The 26,151-nt window shown below is 44.9% G+C and overlaps 1 protein-coding gene across 2 annotated transcripts in view; it reads left to right on the top strand.

The window, feature by feature from the left end:
- PTP4A3 (protein tyrosine phosphatase 4A3) overlaps positions 1-20,427 on the top strand; it is a 49,967-nt gene extending 29,540 nt beyond the window's left edge. For both annotated transcript variants that reach the window (XM_036765709.1, XM_036765707.1), the window contains exons 3-6: positions 787-879; positions 6,612-6,742; positions 10,923-10,997; positions 18,253-20,427. In XM_036765709.1, the coding sequence (XP_036621604.1) occupies positions 787-879; positions 6,612-6,742; positions 10,923-10,997; positions 18,253-18,370 (417 nt within the window). In that variant the 3' untranslated portion in view covers positions 18,371-20,427. The remainder of the gene's footprint in view (positions 1-786; positions 880-6,611; positions 6,743-10,922; positions 10,998-18,252) is intronic.
- The last annotated feature ends 5,724 nt before the right edge of the window (positions 20,428-26,151 follow it).

Raw genomic sequence — 26,151 nt, 5'->3', positions numbered from 1 at the left:
ACCTGTTGGAACCTTCCCTTCTAGGGTTCTGGGGGCAGACTTCTCAGTCATTAGAACCTTCTGAGAATCTTGGGCCAGAGTCTGGGATTATTTATTATCTTCTTAGAGGCAGTACTAGGTGGTACAGGGGGTAGAGGAAGTGGAGTCAGGAAGACCTGAGTTTGGATCCTGCCTCAGACACTTACTTAGCTGTGTGACCTTGGGCGAAAGCCACCCTCTCTCAGCCTTAGTTTCCTCTAAGATGGAGATGATGATAGCATCGATAGCATAGAGTCATTCTGAGGATTAAATGAGATAACATAATGTGGGTTGTTTGTTTTTCAGTCATGTCTGACTCTTCATGACCCCATTTAGGGTTTTCTTGGCAAAGATAGTTGAGTGGTTTGCCGTTTCCTTCTCCAGCTTATTTTACTGATGAGAAAACTGAGGCAAACAGGGTTAAGTGACTTGCCCAGGGTCCTCTAGTTAATAAGTGTCTGAGGCTGTGTTTGAAATCAAGAAGAATCTTTCTGACTCCAGGCCTAGCACTTTAGCCCCAGCACCACCTAGCTGCCTTTCACCCACCCCACCTTATGAGAGATTTTGTGAATAAAGTGCTGTAATCTGCCAGATATTATTTGTTACTATTATTTCTTCCCTATTTTCCAGGGAGCCTTCAGCCTAAGTGGAAACTAAGTCCCTCTGTTGGAATTAGCTCTCTATGGCTGGAGGATTGCCTGGGCTGAAGTCTGGGAGCTGGATTTTTGGTCCCCTTTGTTCAGTGACTTTCCTCTTCTCCTCTTGCAGGATCTAAAGAAGTACGGGGCCACCACCGTGGTTCGGGTATGCGAGGTAACCTATGACAAGACGCCGTTGGAGAAGGATGGTATCACTGTCATGGTAAGTGAGGGCCACTGGACTTTGGCCATTTATCTGATCCGCTGGGGGAAGGGAGACTGAGGATAGGATGGGTGGGCTTGGGAGTAGGGGTAAAGAATTTGGCATCTCTTAGAACTTGGAATGTTGAGCTGCAGGGGACTTTGGAACATGGAATGTTAGGGTTGGGAGGGAACCTAGAGATCATTTAATGCAGCCCCCTGATTTTAGAGAGGAATAAATCAAGGGCTAGGTAACAAACAGTGCTTGCCCACAGTGATACAGTAAGACATCTGCAGAGCTGGTCCTCACCCCCAGGGCTCTCTCCACTGGGCTGAGGGGTAGGAGGAGGCAGCCACTATTCACCATTTGTAGTTTGGTTTGGGGCTCTGTGCCCTCCTATTCAATAAACTTGAGTGGCTTCCTATCCATTCTAGGATCAAATACAAAATGATCTTTTTGGCATTTAGAACCCTCCCTAACCTAGCCCCCTGCTGCCATTCCAGTCATGGTAAGTCACACTTTACCATGTACTAGTGACCCTGGCTTTCCGGCTCTTCTAAGAACACGGCACTCCATCTCTTGCCTCTGGGCATTTTCTCTGGCTGTCCCCCATACCTGGACCCCTTTCCCTCCTTCCCTCTGATTTCTGACCTCCCTGGCTTCTTTTAAGTTACAGATAAAATACCATCTTATACAGGAAGCCTTTCCCAAACCCTCTTCATTTTGGTGCCTTGCCTCTATTGATTATGTCCAGTTTGTCCTATGTATAGCTTTTTGATAGATATTTGTTTTCTTGTGGTCTCCCCTCTTAGACTGTGAACTCTTTGAGGGGAGAGACTGTCTTTTACCTTTTTTTGTATCCCCAGCTCTTTGCACAGTGCCAGGCACATAGTGCCTGGTTCTTAATGATTATTTGTTGACTGATTGACTGAGCTGTATCAGGTTAGCAGAAACTTTAGGGCAAAGTAAGAGATGGAAGGAGGGCTATATGGTGGTGGTGTGTACACACTCACCGCTATATACATTTCATGTGAGTCTGTGTATGTGTGTGTGTATATGTGTGTGTATGCGTGTGTACCTATGGGTTGAGTTGAAACCTGTGGGTGTTTCAGGGGTATGTGTGCATTTAAACTCATATTCAGGTATATATGAGCGTGTATCTTCATTCTCGTGTATGAATTTTGTGCCTGTGAGTGTCTTGTTACTGAATGTGTGTTTCTTGTTTGTATGTGTATACAGCATGATGCATGGAATGCTTATCAACAGACTTGGGTTCTAGTTAAGGCTTGGAACCTTAGTTTCCTATCTGTACAATGGGGATAACACCCTGCTGACCACCCAGAGATGTGAAAACATTTTGGCCAATGGGTGTAGATTGCTAGATGTCTGTTGTTATTTCTGTTGTGTGGTTTAAATGGTTAGGGGCATTCAAAGAATGGCTAGTCCAGGAAGGCTTCCTAGAAGAGATTGGATAGGGTGGGACCTCGAAGGACAGGTAGGTTAGAGATAACTGGAGCTTTGTTTCTGTGGGGCTTGTCAGCCCTCGGTCAGCTGAATTAGACTGGTTGAAGTTAGTCCTGGATATCCCCTGGGCTGTCTCTGGGCAGGTAGAGAGCTGTTTCCTTGGCTTTCTCTAACCCCAGGGAGGAGGAGGATGGGGAGGTACTTAGGCCTTAGATCCCTAGAGTCTCAATCAAGTGTGCTGAAGCTTAATCAACAAGAACAGGAAGGTGTTTTATGTTCCTGGGTCCTTCTTCTGGTCCCTGGTAAGAGAGGGTGACTGTTTCCCTCCCAGGGGAAGCAGGAGAATCTGCCACAGAGTCCTCTCACCGGGTTGCTGGCCAAATTGGAAGTAGGATCGGGCGATTCCTATGCACTGCACATCTCCCAACTCTGGGCATTTTCTCTGACTTTCGTTCATGTCTAGAAAGCTCTCCTTCCTCATCTCCCCTTACTGGCTTCCTTCAAGTGCCAACTAAAATACCATCTTCTATAGGAAGCCTTTCCAAACCCTCTTAATTCTAATGCCTCCCCTCCGTTAATTATTTCCTGCTTATCCTCGATGTAGCTTGTTTTGTGTATAATTGTTTGGATATTGTCTACCTGCTTTAGATTTTGAGCTCCTTGAGGGCAGGGGCTGTCGTCTGCCTCTTTTCATATCCCCAGTTTAGCACAGTGCCTGGCACATAGTAGGTGCCTAATAAGAGTTAATTGCTGTTATTATTATTCTGTATTGTTAAGGGCAGCTAGGTGGTCGGGTCTTGAATCCCTCTCTCTCATAGCCCTTAGACAAATTGGTGTCTTCTGTGGAAGGACGAGAATACCTACGAAGCTTAAGATTTGCTTACCTGAGGCTCACTGGCTCATTGGTCATTGCTACAATCCTATGCTCATTTTCAGCCAATCTGTAAGCATCCTGATAGCCAGTGCCACTGACTTGTCCTTGACTTGGTTCAAGTCTGCCAGCTTAACAAATCTGTAGGTGATAGAAAGCTAGGAGCAGTAGCTACTACTCTCCCTGATGGAATTTAGAGCCAAAAAATCTTTATAGGCTGGAACATTGGGCCAGACTGTTAAGATGAATTTTAACAGGGATAAATGTAAAGTCTTTTGCTTGGATTAAAAAAAAAGTCAGCATCACAAATGCAAGTTGGGGAGAGGGAATGTGGCTACATAAAAATGTTCTGAAAAAGATCTGAGGAGTCTGGGTATGAGTCAGCAGCGTGCTATAGCTGCCCCCAGACTTTGGGATCATAGGCTGCATTGCAGAGGTAGAGAGTCCAGAAGAGAAGGCAGATGATGGTCTCATTATAGTCTGACTTGGTCAGGTACCTCTGAGAGGACTGCGTTCAGTTCTCGAGACCACATTTCAGGAAGGACATCGATGAATCTGGAGAGTGCCCAGAGGGTGATGGCTAGGGTAGTATGAAAGCTTTGCAACTCATGTGATGTGAAGATTGGCTGAATAAGCTGAGGATATTGAACCTGTCGGAGAAAAGACTTAAAGGGGACAGGATAGCCCTCATCATTTTTGTGAGGGACTGTCCTGGGGAAGACTGGGATGTGTATGGAGGAGGGGTTAGACATACTCTACTTGGCCCTTTAAGGCAGAACCATATAGTGATGGGTAGACATTGTAAAGTGGAAGATTTGGGCTTCATGCCAACACTTCTTAGCAATTATGGGTCACTCTGGAAGGTTAGGGGTTCTCCATCACCAGGAGGCCCATCGCTATTGAAATCCCCCCTCCTCAGCAGATTAGATGACTACTTGTTTACAGGTATGCTAGAGAAGGTTTTTCTGTCAGGTACAGATTAGACAAGTGGACTCTGAGGCCCTTTCCAGATAAGAGAGTGTGTGACTCAATACCTCCTCTTAGAAGCCTTCCCGGACAGCCCTGCCTCCTCGTCTGGTCTGGGGGAAAGGTATGATTTGCCTGGACCTCTCCTTTATCTCCATCATATTATAACTTGTACCATAACTTATTTTTGCATACAGGTTGAATTTTCCTATTAACTGTCAGCTCTTTGAGCATAAGGTCTGTCATTTTTTTTCTATGTAGCCCCAGAGTCTAGCACAGGGTCCTGCTCATAGTATTTGTTTAATAATAACATTTCTTGAATTGAATTGAGTGGACTGAAATGTCAGCGTTAGAAAGTACATTAGGGCTCAGCTGGTCCAAGGATCTCTGTAAGGAGGATGTCTTTTTTTTTTTTAACTGAGCATTCCCTGTTTGTTAGGCTGAATTATTCCAGTTTTTTTGAGGTGATGGTAATCTCATTTTTCAGCAAGATGGATGTGAATTAGACTTCAGGAAGTCTTCTTGAAGTCCCAGCTAAAATTCTACCTTCTACAGAAAGCCTTCCCCAACTTTTCTTAATTCTAATGCCTCTTCTCTGTTAATTATTTCCTAGTTACCCTTCGTATAGCTTGCTTTGTATATATTTGTTTGTCTTTCCTATTCGATTGTGAGCTCCTTGAGGGCAGGGACTTTCTTTTGCCTCTTTTTGCGTCCCCAGAACTTAGAACAGTGCCTGGCACATGGTGTAGGTGCTTAATAAATGTTGATTGATTAAAGAAACAAATCCAGAGGATTATCCCTTAAGGTAACTCCAGGTGTTTACCTGGAGAAGAGAAGATTTGGGGGACCTGATAGCTGGGTACTTGCATGGGAGCCGGAGAACCTACTTGGGCTGCAGTCATGGCTCCACCACTCACTTATTAACCATGTGTCCCTCTCTCAGCCTCTGATTCTTGGTATGTAAAGTGAGGTTAATGATACTCATGCTACCCCATATCACAGGATTGCCACGAGGAAAGTCTTTTGTAAACTGTCTTGCTCTTTAAAAATGTGAATTGTTGTTCTTGAAAATAGTATTTAAAGGGCTCTCATGGGGACACAGGGATTAGACTGATTCTGATTGGCCCCAGAGGACAGAGGAGGAATGGGAGAAGAATTACAAGGAGGCTGATTTAAACATGTGGGAAGAACAGTGGGTATGTGGAGAGGACACTTGATTTGGAGTCCGAGGGACCAGTGTTTGAATCCTGACTTGGAACCTTGACTCTGCTCTAGGAGACGTTGGGCAAAGTGGCAGTTTGAGTCTACTATCTGTGATCCATAACCCCTTTCTCTCCTCTTTGCTTGCCACCCCCCACCCTTAAGTTCCTTATCTATGAAATGACGACTGTATGATCTCAGTGATCCTTCTAGCCCTAGAATGAAGCCAGCTAGGTGGTACAGTGGAGATAGTGCTTGACCTGGAGTCAAGAGAATCTGAGTTCAAATTCAGCCTCAGATTCTTACTAGCTGTGTGACTCAAGGTAAGTCACTTAACCTTTCTGGGTCTCAATTTCCTCATTTGTAAAAAAAAAAAGAGGTTAAGTGACTCGCCCAGGATCACACAGCTAGTAAGTGTCTGAGGCCAGATTTGAACTCAAGTCTTCTTGACTCTAGGCCCAGCTGTGTTTACTACACTACTTGGGTACCAGGAAGAAGAGAAAAAAGTCAGTAAAACCAGGCAACCAGCCAGCCAAACCAAACCAAACCAAAATCTAAAAAGACTGAAAGTATATGCAGTGTTCCACACTCTTAGGCTTCTCGCCTCTGCAAAGGAATGAGGAGAGGAGTAGAAGACACGTCTGTTAATGGATCCCAAGCGTTAGCTTTTTCAGTCATCATGTCACTCTCTCGACTTATATTGAACCACAGTTCACCAAAGTCTTCAGATCTTCTACAGACAAAATTTACCAAGATTTTTTCTCACAATAACCCTGTGAGTTCAGTAGTTTAAGTATCATCGCTGTCCTTTCACAATTAAGAAAACAGACTTAGCTGAGTTAAAAGGACTTACTAAGTAGGAGAGATGGCTTTGAATCCTGGCCTCCTGACTCTGGTCTGGTGTGTGTGTTTTGTTTTTTTAAGTCACGTGTTGTGAATTCCTTCTCTTGGGGTGTCGAGGCTAGATGACTCCTTGTTATTGACGCTCTAAGGGGGATTCCTTCTCAGGTGCCAATTAGAGTAGATGGCTCTTCTTACCCTGAGATGCTTAGCTATTCTAGCCTTGCACACCAGGTTCTTCAATTCTGTTGACTGCAGGAGGCAACATATGCCCGCTTCTGAGCATGGAGTATAACCAGCTGAAGGTTATGAGATGGACCCCCAGAGGTTGCTCCCATTCCCCCATTTGGGCTAGCCAAGTACTCTTAAATTTCTGAACTGATTGTGCCTCTTCTCTGGCCCCCCAACCCAGGATTGGCCTTTTGATGATGGAGCTCCCCCTCCTGGCAAGATCGTGGAAGACTGGCTCAACCTGCTGAAAACCAAATTTTTTGAAGACCCTGGCAGTTGTGTTGCTGTCCACTGCGTGGCTGGCCTGGGGCGGTGAGTCTGAGGGGCCCAAGAGAAGGAGAGTGTCTAGGGACCCACACCCCTGCTGCTGCATTGGACAGCATTAGGCTAGATGGGCGGAAGGGGGCTCACAGTGGGAGGGGCTGAGATTTAGACATAAGGAAGGACTTCTCAAACCATGATGGTTGTCAGACTCTGCATTTAGTGGCATGGTAGAATCTACATCGCTGGAGCATTTCAGGCTCTCCTAATAAATCTTCATTGGCTGCCACCAATAAGAAAAACTTTCTTTGTCTGTCACTGAGAACACTTCATAGTGTCTACACTTTTGGTCTGTTGATAAAGCCTGGGATTGCATTAGTATTTTCTGGCTGCCACATCACACTGTTGATTCATACTGAAATTGTTATCAGTAAAACCTGGAGTCATAATGACAGAATCTTAAAGATGAAAGAGACCTCAGAGGCCATCTGGCTCGACCCTTAGCTAAACCCATCCAGCCTTCATTTGAAGACCTTAATTAAATAAGGTGAGACCTTCTTTCACAAAATGCTTTTTGTGGCATCTCCCTTATCTTGTACTGGTGAAGGTAATTTTTTGCACCCCATTGTAGGGGCACCAAAATTACAGTCATTCACAGTAAGTTTCATTTTGTTTATTATTTTTGTTGTTCGGTTGTTTCAGGCGTGTCTGACTCTTCATAACCCCATTTGGGATTTTCTTGGCAGAGATATTGGAGTGATTTGCCATTTCCTTCTCTAGTTTGGTTAACAGATGGGGAAACTGAGGCAAATAGGGTTAAGTGACTGGCCTAGGGTAACACAGCTAGTAAGCGTCTGAGGCTGGATTTGAACTCATGATGCTGAGTCTTTCTGATTCCAAATCCAAAGGTAATGTGGTATTGGGAAAGGCATGCTGGGATTTTGGAGTTAGGGGTCGTGGTTTCAGATCTTGTCACTCTTGATCACTACCTGTGTGACTTTGGATTAGTTACTTAATCTCTCTAGACCTACTTTTCCTCATCTGTTAAATTAAGGGGTTAGAGCAGATGCTTTCTAAGGTCCCGCCCACATCTAAGTCACTGAGCTATGTTCAGATCTTTTTCAAATTAGATTTTCATCATCTAATGTGTTCTTTCTCCCTCCCATTTTGAGGATATCACCTTGGTGTGTCTTGTGGTATAATTACTGGAAAGGATTTAGAGTCAGATGACCTCAGTTGGTATCTTGACTGTCCCTTTTGTTAGCGACAAGCCATCTAATCTCTTTGGGTCATCTTTTCTTTATCTATAAAACGAGGGCTTTGGACTGCCAGATCCCTGAGGTCCAACTCTGTTCCAACTTGGGATCACCCAGCAAAAGACAGGGGGGAAACAAATGAATGTTGAATCAGAAAAGATTCAAGTGCCCATTGTGTGTTGGGCCCTATGCTCTGGGGACTAGGGTTGGGGAGGGTGGGGCAAGAATCCAAGGTGTCCAAGACACAATCCCTGCCCTCATGGAGCTGACAGTATTGTAGTGGAGATGAGACATAGGCCTAAGAAGAGATAGCTATATTAGGTACTATATGATAACCTCCTAATATAACCTTAGGTTGTATTGAGACACTGTGTCTCAGTACAAAACACGACACTGTGTCTCAGTACAAAATGAGGATATCTTTGTCCTACACGCTCTATCCTGATTAGACTACATATAAAATACTGTGTTTCCTTCTGGGTGCCACATTTGGGGAATGCTATCGACAAGCTGGAGTACATCCAGAGAAGGGCAACCAGGACAGATGGAGGACTAGAGAATGTAGCATCTGAGGATCAGTAGAAGGAGCCAGGGATGTTTAATCAGAAGGAAGGACTTGTGGGACACAGGATCACTACCTTCCTGTATCTGAAAGGCTTTCATGTGAAAGAGGGGTTTGGATTTGTTTTGTCATTGCCCTGGCTGGTAGAACCAGAAACAGTTGTAGAGTGGCAGATTTCAGGTCAATGCAAGCAAGACTTTCCTTTTTTTGATCATGGCTTTCAGGTAGTCCAGTAATTTTTAAATTACCTCGCCTGGATCTGTTTTCCAGGTCAGTGGTTTTTCCAGTGAGATATTTCACATTGTCTTCCACTTTTTCATTCCTTTGGTTCTCTTTGATAATGTCTTGATTTCTCATCAAGTCACTAGCTTCCACTTGCTCTAATCTAATTTTCAAGGTAGTATTTTCTTCAGTGGTCTCTTGGACCTCCTTTTTCATTTGGGTAATTCTGCCTTTCAAGGTATTCTTCCCCTCATTGGCTTTTTGGAGCTCTTTTGCCATTTGAGCTAGTCTATTTTTTAAGGTGTTGTTTTCTTCAGTATTTTTTTCAGTATTTTTTTGGGTCTCCTTTAGCAAGTAATTGACTTGTTTTTCATGGTTTTCTCACATCCTTCTCATTTCTCTTCCCAATTTTTCCTCTATGTCTCTAACTTGCTTTTCCAAATCCTTTTTGAGCTCTTCCATGGCCTGAGACCTGTTCATGTTTTTCTTGGAGGCTTTTGATGTAGGCTCTTTGACTTTGTTGACTTCTTGCTGTATGTTTTGGTCTTCTTTGTCACCAAAGAAAGATTCCAAAGTCTGAGACTGAATCTGAGTGCATTTTTGCTGCCTGGCCATATTCCCAGCCAACTTACTTGACCCTTGAGTTTTTCAGCAGGGTCTGACTGCTTGTAGAGTAGAGAGTACTTTTGTTCCAAGCTTGAGGGGATGCGCCGATTTCAGAGCAATTACAGCCAGCTCTGCCACACCAGCTTTCCTCCTTCCTCAAGAACCACCAACCCGGACCTGATGCAAATCTTAGGCAGGCTCTGCACTCCTGCTCTGATCTGCCATTTAATTCCTCCCACCAGGTGGGCCTGGGGCCTGAAGCAACTGCAGCTCTTGTTCTGTAGCTGCACCTCCTCCCGATGTCCCCGGGGTGGTGGCCGAACTGCAAACTCTTTTCACTCTGTCCCCAGCAGCTTTTCCCACTAACCTTCTCTGTTGCCTTTGGTGTTTGTGGGTTAAAAAGTCTGGTAACTGCCACAGCTCACTGATTCAGGGCGCTAGGGCTTGTTCCGCCCGGCTCCTGGTCTGGTTGATCCTGCTGCTGCCACCAGTGCTGGGCTCCACTCCCCTCCGCTCCGTGCGTGACAGACCTCATCCTGTGACCATCCAGGCTGTCCTGGGCTGGATCCCTGCTTCTCTCTGCTATTTTGTGGGTTCTATAGTTCTAGAATTTGTTCAGAGCTATTTTTTATAGGTTTTTGGAGGAACCTGGCAGGGAGCTCACACAAGTCCCTGCTTTCCAGCCTCCATCTTGGCTCTGCCCCGAGCAAGACTTTCCTAATAGACATGCCCCAAAGTGGAGTTGGCTGCCTTAGGAGGTAGTGAGTTCCCTTTCTCTGGAGGGCTTTGAGTGGACGATAGAGTCTCATTTATCAAGAATCCTGTAGAAAAGCCTGAAGTTGGACATTTAGGGAGTTCCTTCTCATTTAGAAGTCCCCTGATTCTATGAATGATTTAGATGCCCCTGATTGTAGGCACTTGGAAGAGGGAGAGATCAGTGTAAGCTGAGTGGGCCCTTAAGACTCCCCTCTAGTTAAGACTAGAGAATGTGGGCTCAGAGCTGCTCCTTCAAGAAATAGAACCAGATTCATGTGAACAGAAAACAAAGGAGGAAGGTGAAGGGGTAGGGAGAGGGGCAAATCTACTTACCAAAAACTATATTATTAAAGTCTCCAGGGAAATCCTGCAGCGAGGAAACTCATTTGGGCATCTGACCTGACTCACTGCTCTTTCATCTGAAGGAAGCAATCACTGTCATGCCCCCCATCACTGTCTCCAGACACTTGGCCTTCCAGAGTCTATAGTAGCTATCTCTCTGTCTCCATGCCCTGCTGTATTTGAGTAATAACAACGCACTGCCATAGACGCATTCTTGCTTATAAAGTGGTCTTTTTTGCAGTGTCTCTGTGAGGTAGATAGTCCAAGAATTATTATCTCCATATGATGGTGGAGAAACAGGCTCACAGCGGAGGGTCATATCGTTTGTAAGAGGGTATTGGGGTACAGCCGAGGCCTCTTGACTATGAAGTTTAGGTCTACTACAACATACCAACTTTTGGTTTGATTGGCTGAGCTGGGAAGGAGAGGGTTGAAGGGCTCTCTGTCACCTTTGGCAATAACTCCTACCCTGCCATCCATCTCCTAGGGCTCCTGTCCTCGTCGCACTGGCCCTGATTGAGAGTGGGATGAAGTATGAAGATGCCATCCAGTTCATTCGACAGTAAGTGCCCAGAAAATTTTTTCTTTTTTTTTTGGTGGGGAAGGGTCCCCCCCTTCTGTCATAGGAGTCAGGTCCACAAGGCAGTGAGGTCATTTTCAACTCACCTTCCCCCTTAGCACCTCCCAACACACACAGTCCTGTGGGGAATGACTATGGAGCAGACTTTGGTTCCAAGCATGAAGTGTAAAGATCAAAGCATTGCTTGGCCAGAGAAAAGGACTTTTTCCCCAAATAGTTTGAGTTTCTCTACCTTGTTTGACCTTCATGGATCCCTGGCAGGTCACTGGGGCCTTTCTGATCCATGGATAGTTACTGCTTCCCGTTTCATCAATTTAGAAATAGAGAGTACAATAAAAAACTGAGGTCTGAGACCCAGAAAGATTCATTGACTTGCCCAAAGTCACACAGCTAGCTTGGACCAGAGGGACAGGTCAAGACCATGGTGGCCATGGCTCCCAGCTTGTATTTTCACTGTATCACATAGCACATTGTAGTAATCTCTGGAAACAGAAAGCGGGGAGTTGACATAGAGCTTCAGGGTTGGGGGAACAGGGACAGGAAGAAGCCAGGTTAGGAGCCAAGGACACCTGTGCTGTGAAACCTGGCTCCACGTGTGACTTTGCTATATGACCTTGGGCAAATGGCTCTTTCTCCTTGTGCCTTAGCATCTTATTACTGCAAAGGTACATCCCTACCCCCGTAGTGATCAGTGACAGGTTGTTACTCTCCCTCTCTACCATAGCTGCAGAAATTAACTCTAGCCTCGAAAAATTGGTCACAAGCTCAATGGCAGATTTATTTCTTCCCCCAGTCTCCATCTCTCCAAATTCTTTGTTTCCTAGTGCTATAGACTGCCATCTGAAGCTTTTTTAAAGGAACCAGGGATGGTTTAGCCTTGAGAAGAGAAGGCTTAGATCATTGGCCTCTTCAAGTATTTTAAGGGCTGGCATATGTAGGAGGAAAAGGACAGAACTAGAAGTAATGAGTGGAAATTGCAAAGAAGATTTAGTCTGACTGTAAAGAAAAAAACTCTTTAATAGTCATAGCTGTCCAGAAGCCAAATAGGGGTAGCGGGTTGCCTCTCAAGGCCAGTCTTCTGCTGGATACTGTTAGATTACTTGCTCTCTCTGTCTGTGTGTGTCTCTCTCTTTCTGTTTGTCTGTCTGTCCATTTATCTGTCTGTCTCTATTGTCAATCTCTATCATCTATATCTGCCTACCTATTGATCTGTCTTTTTATCCATCTGTTTCTCCATCCATCAATTTCTGTCAGCTGTCTCTATGTCTATGTCTGTCTCTTTCTGTTTATCTCTCTGCCTATCTATCCATCTATCTGTCTGTCTCTATCATCTATCTATGTCTGCCTATCTGTTTATTTGTCTCTTTCCAACTCTCCATCTATCTATCTCTGCCATCGAGCTCTGTTGTTTCTGTCTGTGTTTGTCTGCCTCTCTCCCTCCCTGCCCCCTCGTCTCTGTCTCTGTCTCTTCTCTCTCTTCTCTCTCTTCTCTCTCTCTCTCTCTCTCTCTCTCTCTCTCATTTGTTAGGGATATTCTAGAAGGCATTTTTCTTCAGGGATGGATTGGACCAGGTGACAGTGGAGGTCCCTTCTGACTCAGGGATTCTGTCACATAGGTAGGCAGATTTTGGCGTGATTTGACTCCACTGCTGTTTTGCTACACGGCATTAGAGATTCCACAGTTTCCTATTGTGGAATATAGGGACCTCGCAGGCCTTTTGTAAGAATGAGATGAGGCTGTGTTTTATTTCAAAAGCTAACCAGAACTCTGCCTGTATGAGGGATCATGAGTATTTACAGACACCGTTGCCAGGGCTGGCCTAGGAACGCAGCAACAGTTGCTCTGGGGATCCTTGGGGACCCCAGGTGAGCTTTCCTGTGAAAACACCTGAATGAATATTAATTGGAGTCATAGAATCTTGAAGCTAGAAGTAATCTTGGAGGTCCCTCTAGTTCATCCCTCCTTTCTCCCTTCCGAATGTAGAGGGAGACTTTGCTAGAATAGCTTCAGTGGTATGGGGAATGGAGACATGAGAGGATCAGCTGAAGAAATGTTACCCAGAAGACTTGAGTGGTATGACATGACAACTTACTTCAAGCATTTGAAGGATTGTTACCAAGAAGCGGGAATAGACTTGCTGTTTGGCCCCAGAGGATAGCACTAGAAGCAGTAGGGTGGGGCAGCATGAGAGGATTTGTTGGGAGATAGGTTTAGGTTTTCCTAAGGGTTATAGATGTCCCAAAGTCAGTCAGTCCCCAAGCACTTATTAAGTACCTACTGTGTGTCATTACTAAATACTGGGGATACAGGAAAAAAAAAGGTGTGGTATGGGTGGTGTGGTCTGCCTTGGGAAAGTAGTAAGTATACCCCTCTGAAGTTCTTTTTAGTGGAGGCCAGGTAACTTTTATCAGGGATTCAGCAGAGGGGACTCCTGCTTGAATATAGTTGGGATTAAATGAGGCCCATCCCTTCCAACTCATGAATTTGGTGATTCTGGGCCTAACCAGAGGAATGAAAAGGAGCAAATGTTAATAAATGCCTTACAGATATTATCTTGTTAACCAGGTGGCCCATTCCAGGCCCAGATTACTTGGAAAGTTCTTTCCATTCTATGAGATACTAAGCTCCTTGAGGCAGGGTAGGGACCGTTTCTTATAGATAATAGATATATATAATAGAAATACTCTGTATTTCCTTAAGGCCTAATACTGGGCTCTGTATACAGAAAGTGCTTTGATGTGTGTCTCCTGTGTTCTGTTGAGCTGAGATCTGACTGCTTTCGAATCTTGAACTCCCATCCCCAACCCCATTTTGGTCCTAATTCTGCCCTCTGGGACTCCATAGGGTAAGTCTGCTCCTTTAACCCTGTGACAGCCCTTCCCAGGATGAGAGGATGGAGCATTGTGGTATAGTGGAAAAATCACTGGACTTGGTATCGGAAGACCTGGGCTCACATCCCAGTTCTGACATTTCCTGGTCACGTGATTATGTGCTGATCACTTCTGTTCTCTGGGCCTCAACCTTCCCTTCTTGCAAGTGAAGAATAATGATAACTGTCTTCCTCGTAGGAGGATTATTGTGAGAGAAGCCTGTATTAAGACTAAAGCGGTTTGGTGTTATTATGATGTCCCCCCCTTGATATTCTCTTTAACAAATTAACCACCCTCAAGTCCTTCAGATGATCCAAGAATGCTGTGTAGCCATTCCCTCATCCACTTTTGGGCTTCTTCTTCTGGCCATGCTATTTTATCACTGACCTTCTAAACCCTGGGGCCCAGAACTGAGTCCAGTACTCCAAATGAAGTCTGGTTAGTAAGCAGCCAGGGGAAGGCTATTGCCTCCCCTTGTTCCAGACATGACTTGTTGTCTCGGCCAAGTTCACTTTTCTTCCCTGGATGGAAGGAAAGGCTGGAGGAAAGGGAATGGAGGAAGAGTGGAAAGTGGGCTTAAAAATAAAATGAGGGAGTTGGAATAGATAATCTGTATCATTCCTTCCCTCTCTAAAGTCTGTGGTCCAATTAGAGACTGTGGGGAATACTAGAGAGAGTTGAAAGAACCTGGATTCAAATCCCAGCTGATGTGAATTAGCTGTGTGACTTTGGACGTGTCATTTACTTGTCTGAGTCTGTTTGATGATCTATAAGAATGGAGATAGTAAAAATGATACTTTGCTTCCTATAGACCTCACAAGGTTGTCGTGGAGAAAGAGATTTGTGAACCCTGAAGAAATCTCAGTATAATTATTGTACTCTGACTTGGGTCTGGGGCTTGATGGGGAAATCCTCATGGCCAGAGGGAAGGGCTGGGGTTGGGGAGCTATTTTTCCCTTTCATCTCCCAGGAGAGAGCAGACCTCTTAGGCTAACTGATGCCCAAATCCCACTCCCTGAGTACTTCTCAAAGGTCCTTCTCCCTGATGCTAAAAGGATCCTATGAAAAGATCTCCTCCTCTTTCCCTATGGTTCTGAGGAGCTTCTGGGACTTGGGATTGGGCCTCTCTGTGGTGTCTTGACTAGCTCCAGGGATCCTGTGTGCACTCTCCCAGAGGCTGACTTGTTTATGCTTCAAGAAGGTAGGCTGGCTCCCATAGGCCTCATCTAGTTGGGGTAGGTGGGAAGAACAGGTTACCTGGAGGCACTTAGTACTGGGGAAGCCCATGGGTCCAGCCTCCTAGTCTGCCTGGAGAGATGGCTTCTGTCATACACAAAATACCCGATGATATGAGAATGAGACAGGGAGGCCTGTCACTGAATGTGGGGTGGCCTGGCACTTACTCTGAGGTCCAGTACTGGAGGAAGTTTGGGACAGAGGATGTCAGCCTGGACCTGGTTAGTCAGCAGAGTCTTCCTGGAGAAGAGTCAGGGTTTTGAGACATGATCTACACTCAGCAGGATGCTCTGTAATATCCTGGAAAAGTGGAAAAAACACAATCTTTTACCTCCAATCTTGCATTATTCATATATGATTAGCCTGATATATTGTATTCCAACCTCTTAATTTTAATGGAGCAGATCCTTTTGCATTAAATATGTTTCCTGTAATCACCGCATTCATGGAATTTGTTATTTAATCCATTCTGTAACTTTTCTTTTGGTGGAGAGAATTCAGCCCATTCACATTTATGATAATAAATGATAAATTTGAAAAAATTATGGTCCACATACCAAGAAAACCTTGATCTGGCCCTTAAAAAACACTAAATAAAATTGAGGAAGCAAAGAAAAAACTTCTGTTCTGCAGTCAGGTCAGAAATTCAAACAGTAATTGAGTTAAATTTTTAAAATGCTACCTTTTTATCTATTGAAGGCAATAAGTTAAAAACTCTGGGATTCATAAAAGAGGGATGAAATGTACATAGCGACAAAGGCTTTTGCGCAGTAACATCCATTCACGGTGCTTCATTAGGGGACAGGTGACCCTTAGCCAACGGTCAGTCCAGCGGAGCCCAGACTCTGGTAGGTCACCCTCAGTCAGGAGGGCTTCCAGCATGGGCCCAGGGACAGGCTGTGCATTCTGTTGTGTATCCTAGCCAAGTTACAGTGGCTTATCACTATAGGGCTGGTGTTGGGGCAATGAATGCACAGAAATTCTTGGAGCATGGGCTGCTGTAGTGGAAGCAGAAGGAGGATCTGGTTGAGGGAAACTAATAATATTAATGAAGATGATGAAAGCTGCTGTTTTTTTTAAATAGTGCTTGAAGGTTTGCAAGATGCTTTACATATGTTATTTGATTCTTACAACAACCCTGGGAAGTAGGTGCTGTTACATTCCCATTTATAGATGAGGAAACTGAGTCTAAGAAGGGGTTAAGTGGCTTGGCCAGGGTCACACACTAAGTGTCAGAGGCTGGATTTGAACTCAAGTTCATGTTGCTCTGCATGTTCAAAAGGACATTGGTGGGGGCACACAGGAGTGCCTAGAGGAGCCTGCTAAGGTGCATTTGTGTAAGTATCTGCACTTTGACACATGTATATATTTGTAGGAGACAGTGTGAGGGAGCAGGAGTGGTAGTTTTAGAGTCAAGATTTGAGTTCAAGTATCAGCAGGATTACTTACTAACTGTATGGCTATGGACGAGTCATTTCATCGCTCAGACTTTTTCCATCTGTAAAATGGGGTGATAGTATTTTGCATTCCCTACCTCACAGAGTGGTTTGTGAGAAAAGCTCTTTGTAAACTGTCTTGTGCTGTAGAAGTAGGAGTATTGTGTGTGTGTGTGTGTGTGTGTGTGTGTGTGTGTGTGTGTGTGTGTGTGTGTGTTTGTAACTGTGGGATGAACACATGTCACGTCAAAGTTCTGAGATTTTCTCCGACACAGGCAGCAGCCCATCTGCTATTTAGTAGATAAATTTGAGAGTTTCCTGGTGCTCAAGAGAGGGGAAGTGACTTAGCCGGGGAGGGTCCCCCAGCCAGTAAGTGCCAGAGGCAGCGTTTCAGCCCAGGTCAAAGGACCTGATTCCAAGTCTAGATGCTGCCTGCTAAACTCTGCGGTTTCTTATTCATGCCAAGAAACACATTTGTACAGACAGGAATCTCCGTATAGATGTCCATACAATTATGCTCATGCACCGGTTCATGCCTGCATGTGCACATCTATGTGTGTGTGTCCTTTTGTGTAGAGGTGTGGCAGTGGTTGTAAGCCACAGAATCCCACAGCTCATAAATGTAGGATTTGATGCCAGACTCCTTCTTCTTCTTAAGTCTAGTGTTCTTTCCACTCTAGGATACCATGATGCTGCCTCATGTACTAAAATGAGTGTATTTCTACATGTGCATGTGTAGGTCCATATGTACATGAAATCTGAGTTGTGTAGGTGGCCTCTCTGCCTGCCACGTTCCTAGGCTGGCTTCACCATAGTCTCAGTGATAGGATTTTAGAGTTCTTAAGACACCTTAGAGTTCACCTAGCCCAACCTTTACATTTTATGGAGGAAAAAACCGAGGTCTAGAGAGGTGGAATGATTAGTCCAAAGTCACACAGGTACTAAGTTTCAGAGGGAGGTTTTGGTCCCAGGTTCTCTCTCTAGACCCAGCGCTCTTTGCACAGTGATCCACAGCTTCAGTGGCCTGTGGGATGAGGCTGGGCTCCCTGCACCCCTCATCCCAAGCTCTGGGCTGTTTGCCCATTCCAGAAGCTCTCAGTAGTGCCATGTTGTGAGCCTGGCCTCAGATCCAGGCTCTGAGTGGCCCCTGTGGGGCCAGGTGGGTGAAGCTGGAAATCTCCACTCCCTCCCTTCCCATTTCACATTCTCTTCCTCTCCCTTCCAGCACCCACCTTCCACTCCATACAGATTCTCCTCTAGTCTTCTCACTGTCATGCAGTGCCGGGCTCGTTCTTGCCCTTACACTGGATCATAGGATTTAGGCACTTTAAAGGACCTTAGAGATCATCTAGTGTAGCCTCCTTGTTTTACAGAGGGTGAAATAACTTTTCCAAGGTCACCCCAGCCCACCAGGACCAGCTTAGCTGGCACCTCCTCTAGAAAGCCTTCCCTGATTCTTGTGGCCTACAGTGACACCTCTCCCTGCCAGTGTCTAAGGTCTTTGTGGACTGGGCTCAGGGATCCTCTTCCTCTTTTCTCTTCCTCCCTCTGCCTCCAAGGTCACATAGTTAAAGGTGGGAATGGAGACCTTGCTGGTTAGTTTTCCTGGGCTGGCCAGCTGGGGCCCTGTTTGTTCATCCGTCTTGTCCTTCTCCAGCTGACCTCCCTCCTTTCCTCTCCCTTTCTCCCCCCAGGAAGCGAAGGGGTGCCATCAACAGCAAACAACTCACGTACCTGGAAAAGTACCGGCCAAAGCAGAGACTCCGATTCAAGGACCCACACAACCACAAGAATAAATGCTGTATCATGTAACCTCGGCAGCCTCTCGCCAAAACACACACACATACACCTGCCCCTACACAGACTGACTCACTCTCTCTCTCTCTCTCTCTCTCTCTCTCTCTCTCTCTCTCTCTCTCTCTCATATACAGAGACACATACACACACTCACAGCCTGCCCCTCACATGCAGGCTTGGATGGTTCGATGGCTGAAGATTTGGATAAAAGGGACACTTGACAGATTTTTGTTCCTCCCCAAGTGAGGTGTTTTCTCCCCTCCTCTTTTGCTTGGTCTCCTTTTTTTTTCTGTCTCTTCTCTGTTGTCTTTGTTCATATCTCTTCTCTCATCTTTGGCTTCTGACCTCTCCTATATCTTCTCTATAACTCTTCCCTCTCCCTCTCCCCCTCCTCCTCCCCCACCCCCTCTCTTTCTCTCCCCACTCTTCCAAGCTTGTTTTCCTTCTGTCTTCTCTCTCGTCTCTTTGTCCCTCTTTCTCTTTCTCTTCTCAATGTCCTGATCTCTGTTTCTCTTTCTGTCTCTTTCTCTCTGTCTTTCTCAGTTCCTGCATTTGTTTCTCTCTGTCTCTACCTCTCCTTCCTCTGAAACTGTTTCTGCAACCAGGGGCAGGAAGCCCATCCTGCTTCCAGTGGCCCCAGCCTGTCCCTACCCTCTCTGCCTGAGGGACTCAGCCCAGTCTGGCAGCCTGCTTTTGGGGGTGCGCTTTTGTTTTCTTTTGGTTTGGTTGGTTTTTTTAAGTTCACTTTTCACTCCTCCTCCACTCTCTCCCATCCAGCCCTCCATCCTACTCCCACCTCAGCCTTTTGTCATCATCACCTTTAAATTATTGGACTTTTTGAGGCAAACCATTGTTCCGGAAACCGAAATGCAATAAAAGCCTAACCTGTGGCTGGGCTCTCTCTGCAGGAGGGTGAGGAAGCCCAGGCAGTGCCAACCCAACCTGCTCTTGGCTTCCAGGCTGCATCCCCCTCCCCTACCCCCATGCCCATCCCCAAGACCCTAGGATTGGGAAACCCACTGGGGAGATGGGCATGAGGCTATCCCTACATGCTGCCTCCCCACTTGGCCTTCTGCCCTTGCTGGGGGCTGGGGGTTGGGGGTGAGTCCCTTGTTGGGTGGGCTTGGGAGTCACTGCCTTCTCCCCGCCCTTCCCTGAGTATCTCTCAAGTGTTAGCAAGCCAATGGCTCCCTAAGCATAAAAGGGTCCAGTCACTGGCAGCACCTTGTGGTTGGGCCTGGGAATTGCATCTTGTGAAGAACAGGATGATAAAGTGTCATGGATGACTAGCTGGAAGGGACCTGGAAGGCCATCTAGTCCAACCCCTTCATTTTACATCTGAGGAAACTAAAGCCCAGGAAAGCACAGTGACTTGTTGGAGGCCACATACTCCACTTCTGTGCTCTTTTTGCCCGAGGCAAGGGGAACAGTGTACATTGGATGAGAGTGCCATTTATAGTGGGGAGATGTAACAATAAACGGTGGTAGCCCACTCGTATGTCCATGTGAAGTACAAGGTGAGGGGGAAGAAAGGATGCTTCTGTAGAGGGTAAGAGAGGACTTCAGCCAGGAATTGACCCTTCCTCAAACTAGGTGCTTGCTGCACACTATTTTGGCCCTTCCCTCTTGTCCTGTGGTGGAAAGAGCTGGGACTTAAAAGACCGGGGTTCTAGGTTCAGCTCTCCCACTGATTGTGTGACCTTGGGCAAGTAATTTTCCTGTTCTGGGCTTCCTGTGAAATGAGAGGGGCTGAACTATAAAACTCCTGTGGTCTCTTCCAGCTCCAAAATTTTGCAGTTCCCTCTAGGACCCCTCTAGCTTTCTCACAGCCTAAGATGCCCTCTCTTGGCCCAGAATTATCTTGGAAGAAGGATTCGGTTTCCAGGCCTGGCCACAGGTTCACATGAATGAATGGGCCCTAAGGTGCCTAGGCAAGAGGCAGATGGAGTTGGTGGTTTTGTCTGAAGCCTTCTGAGAAACTTGGGGATGGGGTGGCTGTGCCAGACTTGACCCTGGGATGCTTTCAGTGCCTTGCACACAGTAGGTGATTAATAAATATTTGTTGAATTGAATGAAATTGAATTCATCCTCAGCCCCAGCCTTCCCAGCCACTGGGGTCCAATGTGGGAGGGATCGAGAAGGGATTGTGAACGATGGTAGGCTTGTTTTGGCCCTGGGGGAAGCACAGTGGGGAAGGTCACAGAATCCCAGAATTTCATAGTTAGAAATGACCTCTGAGGCTGTAGAGTTCAACCCATACTGTGGGCAAGTTTCTGAATTTCCTTGGGACTCCATTGAATAGATTGTCCCCAAGTTACCTGCAGGCTTTGGGTCTATGATCCTTTGCGTCCCCACTATAATTCACTAAGTCCCTGCTTGAAGATCCATTGTGGGCATCTCCCCAAGGGATCCCACTGTTGGATTCCCTTAATTGCTGGAAAGTGTTGTCCGACATCATGATGAAATATCTCTTTGGGCAGCTTGCATCACTTCCACTCTTCAGCTCTTTGTGTAATTGAATATAACTGAACACATGCCTCCTTAGACCTTCTCCTTTTCAGGTGAAACATTCCTAATTCTTTCAGCTCATTCTCATAATGATATGAACTTGGGGACTCCTGGATGCTCCCTAGCATATCAATGGCCTTACTAAACTGTGGGGCCCTGGTTTCACAGCGAGGGAGATTTCAGTTCAGTTTGGAGAACCCATCGGAGCTCCGCCGGGTCACCTAACCCATCTCTCTTGCAAATCCTCTCTGCTGAGTGTATGCGCCCCCTGGAGGACCTCTTGGGAATTGCAGCCTTGCTGGGTAGCTAGCTCTCCCTATCAATGGGGCTGTCAAATTTCCCACCACCATGATGGGATTGAACTCCAGAATGAGTCAGCAACTAAATTAAAATTCAGCAAACATTTAGTAAGTATTTATTGTGTGCAAGGCCCTGGGGACACATAACTGTTAATAGCAATATTTATATAGCACTTCACAGAATTCAACTCAGTTGATGGCTGCCACAGCCCTGTGGAGTGAGTACTACAGGTATTACCTCCATTCTGCAGATAAGGGAGGAAGCTAAGGCTGGAAGGAGTTAAATAAATGAGATGTCCATGGTCACACAGCTAATAATGTTAAGGGGGATTCAGATCCAGGTTTCTTTTGACTCGAGTCCCGTGATTTTCCTATTATTATTATTATTATAATTAATTACTCTTTACTTGGATCTGTGATTTGATTGCTGTAGGGATGGATCTCTTAGCTGAGAACTACCCCTAACAATCCAAACTGGCAACTCTTCAACTTGTAGTCTGGAGTGTTGCCTGGGTATGTTTGGAAAGTAAAGTGACACGTTCAGGGTCCCGAAGTTTATTTCAGCAGTAAAACCCAGACTAATGCTGTCTTTCCACTACACTGCTCTCCCTCTCTTTCCCATTATAATCACACTGCCAATAATAGATGTAGGGAGAGTCAAGTACAAGAGGGTAGGCTGGGGGGAGGGCTACAACTGTGAAGTTTTATGCAGAGAAGTTTCGTAAATGATGGGGCTTCTCAGCGTGATCACTGGAGTTATAGTGTGTGTGAATGTAAAGGGAATGACTTAAACAAGAAGGCCCTTACAACCAAATCCTGAGATTTCAGAGTTTGGGGGTGGGGAAGGGCTGAGGCCAGCAGACAGGAGGGATATTGCTTTGAATTTGGCAGAACACATTTGTGAATCTTCTTCAACCCTGAACTGTTGGAACGTGGTAGTGCGTGTGCACCTTTAACGTGTGACTCAAGACTTTCTCAGTGAATGGAGCTGTGTCCAATTTGTACGTATTTGGCCTCCAGCTCCCAACGTTCCTGGGAGCTGCCCATGCTCCAGCCCAGGTTCCTCTCTGGTTGAAACAATTACCCCCAGGGTTTTGAATCACATTCCAAGGAAAATTGACCTACCCTTTATGTATTATGTCTTCAGGGGTGGGAGAGGGAAGAATTTCCTTCAGTTTTATGCCCTGCACTTTCCCCCAGCCTTCATTTATTCCTTCATCTACCCTACACGTCTTAGTGACCCCAGTGGTAAAGTTAGACATACAGGTCAAAGGATCTCAGAGATTGAAGATACCTCAGAAAACAAGTTCAATGCCTACCTGGGCAGGTGGCTTCTTTACAAAATCCTTGACAAGTGCTGTCCATTCTGGCTGGGAGACTCCCAGGGGTGGAGATGCCACTTGGCCTAGAGATGGCCCCGTTCTACTTTGGACAAGGTAATTTCTTTACTATTTAACTCCACCTCTGTAACTTCTACCCTCTGCTCCTTGCTCTGCCCCCTCCCCCACCCTCCACCATGTTGAACAAATCAGATCTCTCTTCCCTGTGACAGCCCTTCTGATGATACCATCAGGTCCACCCCAAGTCTTTTCTAGGTGAAACTCCCCCAGTTTCCAAGCAAACCTCTATAAGATGATCTCCAATGCTGCCATCATCCTGAATATACTCTAATCTTTCCTAAAATATGCCTGGAACCAAGAATATCAAACCTACCTAATCTTGGACCCAGTGTCTGAGATGATCTTGGCTTTACTGGATGCCACGTTGCACTGTAGATCATGAAGATCCCAAGATCCTTTTCAAATGAATTTCAACTTAGCTGTACCCTCCCCCGCCAACTTGTGCTTATCACTTGATTTTTTTGAAGTTGTGAAGGCTTTGCATGTATTCCTATTAATCCTCATAGTAGATTTGACTGCGCTCTTTTAGCCTGTCAGCATCTTTTAGTATCCAGATTGACTTTGAGTGTTTAAGCTCTTTCATATTAGAGCTTTGCACATTTGTAAATTGGATGAGCATAGCATGCTATCCAAGTAGCAATTTTTTTTTTTTACTGGACCTGTAATTCCATTGATACAGAGACCTCTCAGTGAGGAATTCCGTCTACCTATACAGGTACCAATACAGGTAGGAATGTTTTCTGCGGGTGATAGTCTTTGAATGTTGCCTGGGGAATTGAGAGATCATGACTTCCCAGGGTTGCATGGCCAGTATATGTCAAGCAGGATTTGAACTTGAGTCTTCCTGACTCCAAGGCCAGCTTCTCTATCCATTATGTTAAACATAGGGTTAAATAGCACAGCACCAAGCACAAATTCTTGGACTACTCCACTAAAGCACCACTTTGAACCATGAGTAGCTATATTTAACCAGCTCCAAAATCCACCAATCTAGACCACCTCTTCATTTTGTCCTTTGGAATCGCCTGAGAAACTTTTATTAAATGCTTTGCTCAAATCTAGGTAAACTCTATCTACAGACGTCCTCTGTTCTACCAGTCTGTTTTAACCCTGTCGACAAATTTTTTAAAAAAAGTAATAGTGTTGATTTGCGTGACGCGTTCTTGACAAAGCCATATTGACTTTTGTTCATCACTTCCATTTCAGCAATGTCTCAAGCCATCCGTTTAACAATCTCCTAGGATTTTGTCAGAAATTAAAGTCAAGCTCCCTGGTCTATAATAATTTGCAGATTCCTTTCTCTTCACTTTTTGGAAAATTGGAACCTTTCCCTTCCTCAGTCTTTTGGTGTCTACCCTGTTCTTGCCAGCCTTTCCAAGGTCATGGATAGTGGCTCAGCAGCAACATCTGTCAATTCTTTGTGTGCCTTGGCTTCTAGTCCTGTTTGGACCTGGTGACCTGAACTCATCAAGAGAAGTTAATGGCTCTCATTTTTATTTCTGTTATGCAATTTAGCTCTCTATTAGCTATTTTCATTCTGTCTTTTCTAGCCCAAAAGACCATTGTCTTGGGCAGAGAGTTGGCAAAGTAAAAATTAGGTAGCTCATACTTTATTCCACCAGTCCCAATCAGTGGTCCCTACCCATTTTTGAACCTCTTTCCCCTCACACGTATTTAAAAATAGTTCATTCTAAGTACCAGTGCTTTTTTCTGTATATGTTTTATTTATTTTAGTTTTCAACATTGATTTCCACAAGATTTTGAGTTACAAATTTTCTCCCCATTTCTACCCTCCCCCCATTCCAGGATGACATATGTTCTGATTGCCTCATTCCCCAGTTAGCCCTCCCCTCTTTCGCTCCATTCCACCCCTCCCCCAATCTCCTTTCCCTTACTTTCTTGTAGGGCAGGATAGATTTCTATGCCCCATCCCCTATATATTTTGTTTCCCAGCTGCATGCAAAAAAAATTTTTTTAAGCATCTGCTTTTAAAACTTTGAGTTCCAAATTCTCTCCCCTCTTCCCTTCCCACCCACCCTCCCTAGGAGGGCAAGAAATTCAACATAGATCACACATGTATCATTATGCAAAACACTTCCACAATGTTCATGTTGTGAAAGGCTAACTATATTTCCTTTCATCCTATCCTGTCCCCTTTTATTCAATTTTCTTCCTTGACCCTCTCCCTTTTCAAATGTGTTTGCTTTTAATTACCTCCTCTTCCATCTGCCCTCCCTTCTGTCATCCCCCCCTTTTTAAATCCCCTTCCCCTTACTTTCCTGTGGAGTAAGATGCCCAATTGAGTGTGTATGTTATTCCCTCCTCAAGTTGAATCCCAAAAGAGTGAGATTTGTTCATTCCCCCCTCACCTGCCCCCTCTTCCCTTCTGACAGAACTGCTTTTTCTTGCCACTTTTATGCAAGATAATTTACTCCATTCTATCTCTCCCTTTCTCCCTCTCTCAATATATTCCTCTCTCACCCCTTAAATTTATTTCATTTTTTTAGATATCATCCCTTCATATTCAACTCATCCTGTGCCCTCTGTCTATATTCCCTTCAACTCCCCTAATACTGAGAAAGGTCTTCTGAATTATACACATCATCTTTCCATGTAGTAAAGTAAATAAAACAGTTCAAATTTATAAATTCTCTTTCTTGTTTACCTTTTCATGCTTCTCTCAATTCTTGTATTTGAAAGTCAGATTTTCTATTGAGCTCTGGTCTTTTCATTGAGAAAGCTTGAAAGACCTCTATTTTATTGAAAAACCATATTTTGCCTTGGAGCATTATACTCAGTTTTGCTGGGTAGGTGATTCTTGGTTTTAATCTTAGCTCCTTTGACCTCCAGAATATCATATTGCAAGCCCTTTGATCCCTTAATGTAGAAGCTGCTAGATCTTATGTTATTCTGATTGTGTTTCCACAATATTCAAATTGTTTCTTTCTGGCTGCTTGCAGTATTTTCTCCTTGATCTAGAAGCTCTGGAATTTGGTGACAATATTCCTAACAGTTTTCTTTTTGGGATCTTTTTCAAGAGGTGATTGGTAGATTCTTTTCCATTTCTATTTTACCCTCTGGCTCTAGAATATCAGGGCTGTTTTCCTTGATAATTTCTTGAAAGAGTTTGTCTAGGCTTTTTTTTTGATCATTGCTTTCAGGTAGTCCAATGATTTTTAAATTATCTCTCCTGGATCTGTTTTCCAGGTCAGTGGTTTTTCCAATGAGATATTTCACACTGTCTTCCATTTTTTCATTCCTTTGGTTCTGTTTTATAATATCTTGGTTTCTCATAAAGTCACTAGCTTCCACTTGCTCCAATCTAATTTTTAAGGTGGTATTTTCTTCAGTGGTCTTTTGGACCTCCTTTTCCATTTGGGTAATTCTGCCTTTCAAGGCACTCTTCTCCTCATTGGCTTTTTGGAGCTCTTTTGTCATTTGGGTTAGTCTATTTTTAAGGTTTTATTTTCTTCAGTATTTTTTTGGGTCTCCTTTAGCAAGTCATTGACTTGTTTTTCATGGTTTTCTTGCATCACTCTCATTTCTCTTCCTAATTTTCCTTCTACTTCTCTTACTTGCTTTTCCAAAT

The sequence above is a fragment of the Trichosurus vulpecula genome, chromosome 1 (genome assembly GCF_011100635.1).
Source record: "Trichosurus vulpecula isolate mTriVul1 chromosome 1, mTriVul1.pri, whole genome shotgun sequence".
Classification (NCBI taxonomy): Eukaryota; Metazoa; Chordata; class Mammalia; order Diprotodontia; family Phalangeridae; genus Trichosurus; species Trichosurus vulpecula.
Note: the sequence above shows the minus strand (reverse complement) of the source record. Positions and strands in the feature narration are given on the sequence as shown.